This window comes from Lentinus tigrinus, assembly GCF_003813185.1.
Source record: "Lentinus tigrinus ALCF2SS1-7 unplaced genomic scaffold L226scaffold_24, whole genome shotgun sequence".
Lineage (NCBI taxonomy): Eukaryota > Fungi > Basidiomycota > Agaricomycetes > Polyporales > Polyporaceae > Lentinus > Lentinus tigrinus.
This window is the reverse complement of record NW_027137933.1, coordinates 85,305-96,519: the sequence shown is the minus strand read 5'-3', so window position 1 is coordinate 96,519 and position 11,215 is coordinate 85,305. Positions and strand designations below refer to the sequence as shown.

General features: G+C 56.2%; 5 protein-coding genes across 5 annotated transcripts; all 5 read right to left on the bottom strand.

Moving 5' to 3' along the window:
• Positions 1 to 212: 212 nt before the first annotated feature.
• L226DRAFT_467414 (uncharacterized protein) lies at positions 213 to 674 on the bottom strand (the record flags this gene model as incomplete). Its single annotated transcript, XM_067676060.1, has 1 exon — positions 213 to 674. A coding segment is annotated over one exon (462 nt), but the record flags the coding sequence as incomplete, so codon positions are not given.
• A 3,612-nt stretch (positions 675 to 4,286) lies between these two features.
• On the bottom strand, positions 4,287 to 4,991 carry L226DRAFT_467353 (uncharacterized protein; the record flags this gene model as incomplete). Its single annotated transcript, XM_067676053.1, has 1 exon — positions 4,287 to 4,991. The coding sequence occupies one exon, from the start codon at positions 4,989 to 4,991 to the stop codon at positions 4,287 to 4,289; it is 705 nt and encodes a 234-aa protein (XP_067532760.1).
• A 991-nt stretch (positions 4,992 to 5,982) lies between these two features.
• L226DRAFT_573255 (uncharacterized protein) lies at positions 5,983 to 7,330 on the bottom strand (the record flags this gene model as incomplete). The annotated part of the gene is made up of 5 exons (XM_067684821.1): positions 5,983 to 6,008; positions 6,072 to 6,489; positions 6,543 to 6,964; positions 7,020 to 7,117; positions 7,176 to 7,330. 5 exons carry the CDS (start codon positions 7,328 to 7,330, stop codon positions 5,983 to 5,985), a joined length of 1,119 nt encoding a protein of 372 aa, XP_067532759.1.
• A 1,202-nt stretch (positions 7,331 to 8,532) lies between these two features.
• Positions 8,533 to 10,402, bottom strand: L226DRAFT_573254 (uncharacterized protein; the record flags this gene model as incomplete). Its single annotated transcript, XM_067684820.1, has 2 exons — positions 8,533 to 10,202; positions 10,324 to 10,402. The coding sequence occupies 2 exons, from the start codon at positions 10,400 to 10,402 to the stop codon at positions 8,533 to 8,535; spliced, it is 1,749 nt and encodes a 582-aa protein (XP_067532758.1).
• Positions 10,403 to 10,927: 525 nt separating this feature from the next.
• Positions 10,928 to 11,158, bottom strand: L226DRAFT_442670 (uncharacterized protein; the record flags this gene model as incomplete). The annotated part of the gene is made up of 1 exon (XM_067674834.1): positions 10,928 to 11,158. A coding segment is annotated over one exon (231 nt), but the record flags the coding sequence as incomplete, so codon positions are not given.
• Positions 11,159 to 11,215: the final 57 nt, after the last annotated feature.

Below are 11,215 nucleotides of genomic sequence, written 5' to 3'. Positions count from 1 at the left end.
AGAGCACCGGCCGACACACGCAGGCGAGCTCCGAGGCTCGACAGCGCCTTCGAGCCGTTGCGCAGAAGCCAGCATTTGCGAAGCTATCTGAGGGAGCACTCACCTGCAGGGGCATTCTCGCTTGCTGTTCAACGGTCAGATGAAAGGTATCTGATACGGCAATATATCTGTCCACTTCCAACAGTCTGCTGACATCTAGAATGAAGTTCGAGCTACAGCAATGCATCCTCGGGAATAGGTGGGGCCTCGGGCAGCGTGAAGTCGTAGTCCTCGTTGATGATACCCATTCTCTCCAGTTCATAAGGCGTCTTCTTGGACAACCACGCGTCGTCGTAACAGTTGCGCCATAAGCCGTTGGGCCCCTTAGGACTGATAGCCTTCTTGGGATTGGTTGTATTCGTGATGCGAATCCGAGGAGGGTTACCGCCTGGTGGAGTGTCCCCGCCGCGCTGACGCCAGTAGTAGATGTACCACCGGTCGAGTTTTTGCACGAATAATTTGAAGGCCTCGCTCTGCCATTCAGACTCGATGATGTAGTAAAGACGAACCCGAGTGTTTCGGCCATCGCCAGGCATCGAGGCCTCGTCGCCGCTCATATGACAAGGCTCTAGATTAGCGAAAAGCACAAGGTGGCGTTCCAGATCCAGGATCTCCAGGATCTCCTTGCGCCATCTGAGAAGCTAACAGTAACTTGTCAGATATGTCCGATCGGCCGATCTGAGTGGTGTCTCACCGTCTGTTGGCGCTGCGCCACTTGTTTCCTCATCTTCGCGGCGTGTTGCTTTGCCAGTGTCTTCTCATCCTTCGTTGCAGTGTGCTTGCGGTACTCAGAATATGCGTACTCCATGTGAGAGTCCAATACCGCCTCGACAACCTGGGGCTTGAGATAGGAAGTCGGAATGAGCGGGTTTGTGCAGTACTCGCCGCCCTTGGCGAGCGATAGAAAGTCCTGGACCACGAAGGCCTTGACCTCGCGATTGAAGGGATCCTTCGCCCAAGAACGAGTGAAATCGATGCGGAAGTTCTCCCTTGTGATGTAGCTGTGTCGCAGCGCTAAGAATGACTTGTGCTCTTCCTCTGTGAGCGGTTTGCAGCGTGTCGGCAGCTCTTCGCTCTTCTGAATCTGCAATAGCTGGCGCCAGAGGTGCAACCGAACGTACTTCTGGAGCGCTTTGATGATCGTGTTGTCTACCTCGCCTGGCTTTACCGTTGATGACGAAGGCGTAGAGGAAGGCGTAGAGGAGGGCGCGGCCGTCTTCGAAGTAGAGGCTCCCATGGTACTATGCGGCGGATGCGGTGCTGGGCCTGGTGTAGCAAATGAGGGACGTGTTGGAAAGGACTGTGGGACTGGTGCTGACTGCCGGTAGGGGGGATAACCTGAAGGTGGCATGCCAGCTCGGGATGGATATGCGGCTGAAGATGGGTATGCAGACGTTGTCGGCTTTGGCGGTGGGGGCTCTTCTGTGTCCGAGGTAATGGTTTCCAGTTGTGCAGTGAAATCCTCACGTTCATCTTGACAGGCACCAGAAAGAGCACGGGCAGCAACGGAGCGCGCGGATCGTGCTTGTCTCCGCTTCGAAGAAGAGGACGCCACCTTCGAGACCTTAGACGGAGCAGGAGGAGCAGTCTTCAACTCCGAGATCTGGTGTTCCATGTGTTTGAGCCCCTCTGCGACGTTATGTCTGCATACAGAAGCTTTAGAGGGGTAGTTGACGAGTCTTACACAGCTTAGAACTTACTCGATTCGGTCCATCCTCCGTCCCACCTCATTAACAGCATTGAGAACCGCATTGCCAAAATGAGGGAGTCCTCCGGACGCACGATGAGAGGTTGTACTTGACTGCGGAGTGGACTTGCTTGTCGGCCTAGCAGTACCTATCTCAGGGTTGATGCTGTTACTATCCGTATGGGGATGCGCCGCGGGTTGAGCACGTTCCTGTAAATTTCATGGCATGAGGACGTTGATCGGACAAGTTGTTTCATCTCGAGTAGAGGTAAGGACCGACCTTTCCCTTTGGATTAGCAGTACGGATTGACGGAGTGGGATCATCATCCTGAGCCAGTTGTGATGCAAGATGAGCAGGCCGGCCAATTCAATAGAGGTTGGACATACCGAGTCAGTGGCGTCGGATACGAATGCCGTTCTTCGGCGCGAAGGACCACTGCCAGCTGAGCCAGCAATGTTGCTCGATGGAGGGACAGAATTAGGTAGGTTCGTCTGCGATTGTTGTACGTTGGGGGTTCTGGTCTCGTCTGCATCGCCACTCCCTTCGGACGGAGAGACGTCCACCCCATTAGGATGCGACTCTAGTAGGAGCGTGCGATCCTCTTCGCTCAAGAGGTTCCACAATTCCAGGACATCATCCCGCGTCTATAGCAATATCCGTCAGGTAAGCGGACAGAAAGGTATGCAGATGTGTTGAACTGACCGCATAAGGTCCCAAGTCTAGTGGCGGCATGAAGCCTTGCTGTTCCTCATTCGAGTCGCGCGGAGGTGCGAAGGTGAATTTCTCGGCCGTCGGAACGCTTGAATCCGTACCCTTGAAGTCGTTTGCACGATAAGAGGGAGTTTTGGCTGCCACACTGCCCGAGGGGCCGGCTTTGGCTCGCGACCGTGAGGCAGCTTTTGGACGGGGTTGTGAAGAAGCGCGAGGAGCTGTAGAAGCTGCAAGAGTTGTTCCTGCGCGCTTAGGTAGCGCCTGCGGCTTGGCGGATACGGCGGGATGCAGTACAGCGGGAGTAGGCCCCGCGGCCGCGGGATGCGGGACGGCGGGACGGCGGGGTGCAGCCGCAGTAGGTGGTATGGCGGGAGGACGGGGTGCGGCCGCAGTACGTGGTACGGCGGGAGGACGGGGTGCGGCCGCAGTACGTGGTACAGCCGGAGGACGGGGTGCGGCCGCGGAACGTGGGATGGCGGGAGGACGGGGTGCTTGGGTGGCACCGGGGATGGTGGGAGCAGGGAAGGCGGCGGGATGAACTGAGGGACGAGCCCGTGAAACGGGAGCTGGTTCTCCAGCAGAAGCCGCCTGAGGGGCATAACCTCTAGGAACTGAGCTTGGTGGTGCACGCCCCGAAACATCCCTAGACGCGAATACACCGGTATTGTGCGGAGCATGCGGAGGTACGAACGGCTGATTGTACTGGCGATTCGGATCGTGATAGTTCTGAGTCTCGTGCTCTCTAGGTCGCACTGAGGCGAAGTGCGGAGCATCCCAGTGAGCGGACTCCTGTCCGTAATGATGCAGCTGCTGTTCGGGACGAGCATGATCATCGAAATCCTGCCTGCCTGCCTGTGCAGAGCTGTGATACTGCATGCCTGCATGCGCCGAGGAGCGCTGAGTGTCAGCGTAATGAAGGCCTGCCTGTGCGGAGCCTTGATGGGTGAATCCTGATGAGTACTGCATCTGCTGGGTTGGGCGCCCTTCTTGGGGGACATATGCGGCTGCTCTGACGGTTCCGGTACCATACTGTTGTGGGAAATGATTCGACCGAGCATGAGTGGCGGGAATGCCTGTCTGAAGCGTGTGATGGGGAGGTGTGGCAGATCGGACAGGTTGAGACGGGGGGGCAAAGTCGTAAGAAGTCCCTTGCCACGATTGTTGTGAGGGCTGCTGCGAACTCGGTGACCACCCAACCGGATCTTCGGAGAATGAACCTCCGAATACAGCAGAGTCCTGGGGCATGCTCTGTTGAGCGTGATGCTGGTGGTCGTAACCTAACGGGTAGGGGAGCTCATCGCCGAAGAATCCGGACCCTTGGCCTTGTAGCATGCTCCTCGCATCGTACTCGGAAGTGTACTCGGAAGTGGTGGGTTGCTGGGGAGTGGTAGGTTGCTCTCCGTACGAATAGTCGTCGGACATCATGGGCGCCGCTGTCGATGAGCCGGTGAAATAGAAATCCTCTTCCATCGTAGTCTGACGGTACGGGTTTATGAGTCCTCGTATTGTATAAGAAACAGCGCTATACGTACGCACTCGTGATGAATTCGGAGCGTAGTGCGGCCAGCCACACGTGAGGGGAGCGTTGGTACGGGGAAGTGAGGGGTGCGCTCGTTGCAGCGAATGCTATATAGTACTCTCAGCAAATGACCGTTGATATGGGATGCTTACCTTTGAGAATCTTTGCGAGAATTCGGGAAGGCGTGGCACAATGACTTTGAGGTATAAAGGTCCTTGGCACCAGCTGGGGACTGGTCTCTGCAAAGAACACGACTCTATATCGACATGACACAAAAGATGTACAAACTGTAGGCCAGCAGTGGATGGCGGATAGGGAAAAGGATGCTTCTACTTCGCCGCGATCTGTCCATGAATCCGCAACCGATACAGGCAAGTGCTAGAGCTTCCCCAATTGTCAAGAACTTCGACGACGAACACGCCGAAGTACATGTCCGATACGTGAACGAGCTCGCGCATGGCAAACGTCTGCACATACTCTCCACCATGAACATCATACTCGAAGTCACCGAGATGAACGAAGGTGTAACCGTGGGTCAAGGGAGGAGCCGTGGGGGAAGCAGACCTCCCAGCTACTGTGGTAAGGTACCACTTGTACCGCTCCTGGTTATGCTTGCCGTCCACTGCACCCCACCACCGAATGCTCCGAGGCGCCTTCCCGATGTCTTCGGCGACGCACTTTGGGATGTGCTCGATGGTGAGATGAGAGGGATAGATGAGTGCCGGGATCGCGACCCCAACCTGACCACTGGTGCCCAGTGAGAAGCAGCGTCCGCCCGCGAGGTTGTCTCGGAGGATGACATCGGGCGCGTTGACCTTCTGAGCTGACGCATCAACAGAAGTCAACGCGGGGACGATGCGGGCTCCATCAGCGGCAAAAGCGAAGTCTCGCATCCCATGGACGCGACGCTGAAGGGCTTGTTGGACTGCGTGGTCAACGGATTCTTTGAGGAAGGCCGGTAATTTGGCGTTGGAAGACAGTGAGGACTCGTCCGTGAGCGAGGAGAGGAATCGCTGGAGTCTGTAGGTATCCATAGCTTGCAGCATCCAAAAGGCAGCCAGTATCGCCATCACAGCCAGAGGTAGCACGAATGCTAGGAGTCGCCGCCACTGGCCGGGGGATGCAGAGGCACAGGCATCAGTCTGAGGTTTGTTCTTGATAGCCTGGCGAGACGCAGTAGGAAGGGGACGCTGAGACGGCGATGCCTTTCCCTGCGCCGTACCAGTGGCGAAACGCACTTGACGGGCTGTGGATACACGAAGGTGAATGGGGGTGGGCGCTCGCGCCATACAGAGACACTTACTCGTGGCAGCCTGCACGGGAGGGTTATCAAAAACAAACCAGTTGTGATGGAAGGGATGGAAGGTATCGATATCTTCAGTGTTACTGTCGCTCATCTGGCTCATTGAGACGTGGATGGGAGGTGAGAGTCACTGAGTGGCGCGTGCGAACGGAGCTGACGATACGTTGGAGACGCCGGCAAGCCTCCGAACCCGGGACCTCAAAACACATGACGTCACGCGCCTTGAAAAGTGTCACCACTCTCCGACGTTCACCTCCTCTGAGGGTTCCGGAGTAATGATCCAGCTTCGTCGATGCCGTATGCGGGGATGAGAGCAAAGGCGCGTAGCGGAAAGAAGACGAAGTTGGGCTACCCGCAGCGGGAGTCGAGCCGGACGCACTCGCGCCACGATTACCCTGCTGTTATGCAACGGCCATCAAATTGGCGTGGATCCTGTCCAATGGCGGCTATTCAAAGTACAGAGTGCTACTAAGGTCCTTAGAACGATGCGCGAGCGAGCGGGAGGTCGCGAGCATCGATGACCGGACGGAGAGAAAACTGCCGCAGACACACCGCTCTGCTGGACGCTGAGGTTCGACTGTCCCTTGTACAGAGTTTGCTATAATAGAGAGATCGGTGGACGAATACACGTGAAAGAGAAATGTAGGTAGCGACAAACAAGCAAGTGACCCTATGGCGAAAGTTCCTGATAATCTTGGACGGGCATCTGCAGGACGGTAGCTTCACCAGAGCTCGCCCGGGATATAGCCTGTCAGGTAGCTGAAAATCTAGTCAGAGACTGATCGTCACAAAGCATACGGATACAACGTACCTCTGCCCTTGCCTTTGCCATTTTGGCGCTCCATCTGGCGACGTTCCTGCTCCTGCTGCAAGAGTCTCTTTCGATACCGCTCGTCCTTCGCCCAAGAAGGTTTGTGACTCTCCGTCAGTGTCAACTTACGGTCATCCTCGATACGCACGTGTCCCTGCAACACAGGTAACCAGTGCGGACGTCCGTCACGGCCAAAACTCCACAGCCACATGGTGGGATCGAGAGACACCGGCATCCAATAGCAGAATAGGTCCCCAATCGTGAGCTCACGATGATCAGCAATGTCGGGAGGGGGGTTCGCTATGTTCTCGTCACCCCAACACTCGAACCAGAAGGTCTTGTATGATAGACCCTTCTCCTGCTCCTCCCGGGTCGGGTGGCACTGTCTCTTCTGACGCCTGTACCGGACTTCCACGACCTAGGGCAAGATGTTAAGACATGGTGTTCGAAGAAAGAGTCATCCTTACGTACCGGCGCAGTGGCTGCATAGCGTAAACTGGCCAGGAATGCCGAGTATCCCAGATCCCCTACGCTGCTTACGGGGGTGACCACGGTGCCACGAGCAGGGCGAGTTTGTGTGGTGCTGGAAACAGTACTGTGGGGAGCGGGGCTGCTTCGAGCAGTGCTGGGACCTGCGCTAGCATTGCGGAGGGATGACCGAGACTGAGAGCGCGTGAGAATTCGAGGGGGAAGGTAGGCTTCGAAGTCGGAAGGAGGCCCTCTCGTCGATGATCCAGTAGGAGTTGCAGTGCGCGTGGATGGCCCTGGACTTCGGCCCAACGATGGAGTCGGCGTACGAGTCATACCCTCCTTTGTGGAGGTGACGGATGCTGATCGAGAAGGGGGTGGAGGGGAAGTAAACGGTGCAGTGGAGGCGACTGAGGCCGACCGCGCTGTTCAGGTAGTAAGTTTCAGAACGACACAGTGAGAAGTGAGAACAGGACATACCGCGAGCCTCGCGCAGTCGATCAGGGGGTGGCAAACCACAGGCATCCTCTTCCACGTCTATGGCCTCGTTGAAGTTCTCGTTCTTGACGTTGAGGCCGCTATGGTATGATTAGCTGATTAGCTACTGCGCCACTACAATACGGTCAGATTGCTCACTCCGAATAGAACTGTCTCGATATTGTTGGGAGCGCATCCAGGACGACATCTGGAGCTACAGGTGCGGCGAAGTAGAGGTACGTGACTTCACCATGAGGCTGCATGGGAGCCGATGCAGAGAAGGTGTAGAGGGTGGACGCGTCGGGGTCGTCCATCTCGCTAGGTGAGTGGCGGGTCGAAGGAGGTGGCTGGTGCTGAGGCCTGAGGGCCAGACGAGTGATTGAATCGAGGGCAGCATGTGCATGGACAAAGAAAGACTTAGCGAGGGGCCCCGGACACGACGACATGTGTCGGAAGCCCTCGGGATCTCCGGGCCGCGTATGCCAAACGCCGGACAGTCGGACGAGACTATTCGAGCAACGGCAGCACTCTCCTTCATCCCCTACCATCCATCGTCATGGCCCCTTCTACTGCTTCCTCTTGTGTAGAATTCTCGTCGCTTCACAAGTAGAATCGGTCAGCAGAGATAGCAAGCTAGCCCAATTGTAGTCGCTCAGTCGCTCAGTCAGGTCAGTTCTGTCTTATGAGGCGGTCGAAGATGCACCGAGACAGAATATCCTCAACAAGCAGATCCTCGTCGCTGTCACGTACAGGCTCCGGGATCTCCAACGCGGGGGTCGGCCTCCAACTGCCTCAGTCACCCTATGCCTTGCAATGCCGTCAAATCGACTTGGCATTTGTCCTTCCCCATTCTACGAAAACGTTCCCAACGCGATGGACCGACGTCGAGCGCACCATACATGAACATACCCCACGCTCTCCCACGCGCGCTGTGCTACTCTTCGTTCACGGCTTCGAGGAGCACATCGGGCGGTACGGAGGGGCGCACTGCGAGTACGTGGATGTGGCGTTATCGTGTTCACGTACGACCAGCGCGGGTTCGGACGCACCATGCTCGTCAAGTAGCGCAAGAACGGGCACAGTTCGTACGGCAGGACGAGCTGGAGGGAGCAGCTCGCGGGCATGGACTGTAGAGCTACGTCTCATGTGCCTACTTGCCTCCATTAGGAGCTCACCTCCGTTGCGGGTAGTGCGAGAGAGTGCGGGCCGGCTTGCGCGGTATTCCGACGTCTGTTTGAACTTCCTCGGAATATATCAAATCTTCGCCGCCTCATCACGGTGTGGTAGAAACAGAAGTCAAGCTCACCGCTGTGCGCTGGCTTGGAACCACCACCACTGCGTGACCAGCTTGGTACAGCCTCCTCGCCGGTCGGACCTCATGAGTGGGTATCGTGAGGAGTCCTTCCGGATTATTATCTGGTCTTATTCGAGATGGAATTGCCAATCGCCTCGTATATATTTACACTCTCTGCTGTTCCATACAATACGTGGTACATGACGACAAGTGATCCACGGTTCATTGATTATACATCGGCTTATACATAATGTCTAAGTCCCAGTACTTCTCCTGTTCGTCGAAGTTCCAGCAGAGCCGCTCCAAGAAAGGTGAGAGGAAAGGTCCCGGTGGGAGGATTTGCACTTGGTTGAAGTCCCGGATGCGCATAAGTTGTGCATCAACTTCCTCGAAAGTGGAAACACCACTCCATCTGCTGCCGGCGAATGGTTGGACGCCCACCAAGAGAACAGGCAGTCCTACTTCAGATCGACTGGACACCATGTCCGCGATGTAGGGGGCATAGATGTTGGGAATGATAGGATGCGATCCAACCGAGATGTCCACGCATAGAGTGCGAAGTAAAGGACAAACGTGGGACACACCCTGAGGCGACGCTGCCAGAGATGCATAGAGTGCACGTGCGACCGACCGGCGTGCCATCTGTTGACCAGCCTTCTTCTCGTAGTGGATGTCGGTGACAAGGCGAATCTCAGTGAGGCCGGTGAAGCTCGGAAGCAGGAGGGAGATGAGGTCGACGTGCTCGCCCAAAGACAGGAGGAGGGTAGACACATTGCGGAAAGGGAGGGCAGTCTGAAGGAGTCCCAACAACCACCGATCTAAGCGACGCCTGCTTCCGCTCTCCCAAAGGTCGAAAGCACACTGCAACCATAGACCTGAGGAGGCGCATTCCGCTACCAAACGCAAGCTGCCTCCTTCGGTGACAAGCTCCAACTGGTCTACCTCCTCCAGGACTGGTAGATGGGGCAAGGAGGGAAGCGTCGGGTGCCTATCGTGCACGAACACATCGTGAAGACGCACAAAGGCATGTCGGGGCAGGATGACGGAGGCGAGTAGAACAAATGCCACTTCCATACTTGTATATCCGATGAGGAGAAGACGCAAGTGTCGAAGGGGGACAGGAGGAGTGGTGGGGGCGGATTGCCCGTGAGCCCACGAGAACTCAGATACGTGGACGAACTCCACTCGAGGGGCGTTGCGCAGCACATCGACGAACTTGATCAGCTGCATAGCATCCTCTCGCCGAGAACTGAAGTCGACGTAAAGGTGAGTAAGGCATGGGAAGCTGTTGGTGGGAATCCATTTGAGCACTCGCTCGATGGCGAGGGCTTTGAGTGGCAACACTGGCGCTTCGAACAGCAATATGCCTTCCAGGGGAGGAGCCACAGGAAGGGCAAAATGGCTGTGTGTCAGGGTGACACACTCCAATGAGGGGAGCGAAGCGAAGCGAGGAAGTACGGAGATAACATCGCTAGCCTCGGGAAGGACGTGGACATCAAGTCGTCGCAAACGACTTCCGACATCGAAAGGTTGTGACCTGAGGGATACACCAGCAGTGGTGAGATAGAGGGAAATCGGAACATCCTGAGAGCGTTCCAAGAAGGTCCTTGACCGCTCGATGTGTCCGTTCTCAATGCGTGACCAGAACAAGGGACATCCGACGGCGACGTCTCTCCACCAGCGACACACATGAGTGATGGCTATTAGCGAGGAGGTGTCCACACGTGCTTCATCGCGGTTTGAGAGACAGTACGTAGAACCGTGTAGATAGTCTTCTAGCACGTCCTTGAAGACGAGTGACAGGAGTTCCGCGGGGAGAATGTGAATTGCGCACAAACTCCCATCACCAGGCGGCGTTCCTTCTACCTCGCCTGAAGGAGGACAGGTTATATCTAGGGAAGGATATGTCAGCACAATATACCGGAAAGCGAATAGCCCGTTGGAGGGTCACCGAGCTCCGAGCTCCGAGCCACCGAGCCACCGAGCCACCGAGCCACCAAGTCACTAACTCACCCTCGCTGCTGGAATTGGTGTTTTGAAGCTCAATCCGGAGCCAGTCAAGTATACTACGCTTGATGTTGCCAAGAGACATGTTCGTCGATGAGGACTCCAGTGTCTAAGAAGGAGAGATTTGCAGTGGTTCCGGAATGAAAGAGTTAGCCCTCGGACGGCCATTAGCGCCTGGGTCACCAGCCTTCGGCATCCTCCGTCTAGGACCGGAAACCCGGAAGTAACGCCCAGCGCAACCTGCACTTGTGCACCTGCGCGCGCTAGGTCACTCTCGTCGCTCACAATTGCTGTACGCTCGCTCTATTTACAAGTTGACTTCTGGCACATCCACATCCACCTGCTTGCTCTATCTTCGACCCTTGCGGAGCCGAAAGAGTCAGTACCCTTGTACTCCCGTTCAGCAGCTGAACTTGCACGCACGGTGTCCGCGCACCGATTGCTGAGTACTGAGTACTCGTCAGGTATGGTATGTACATCCCGACTACGTATGCAAGCTGTCTGAAATTCCTTTCGCCTTTCGCAGAATAGGCGTGCACGTCTGTGCAACGGTATTGATGGCCCTCTCCACGTGCTCCCGTATCCCGTCATCCAGAGCCCCCAGTATACCCCGCCCACTCCATCGATCTGGATGGAACTGTCTCTGGGTCCTTGCGACTATACTGATGAACTCGTTCCGCCGCACGGTCTTCTTCAACTCGTCGAAGAACTTCTCGACCTCCTTCCACGTCAGGTTGTCGGAGTGGATGCGTCTGGGGAAGGTCAAGACGGGCCACGGGATGTCCTGATAGGTGAGCCCCAATTCTTTCACGAACTTCGCCTGTTCGAAGTCTTTCGAGAGCTCTTTGAAGCGTTCGAGCGCCGTTGCTGTCTTGTACAGCCTGCCCACCCATTTTTT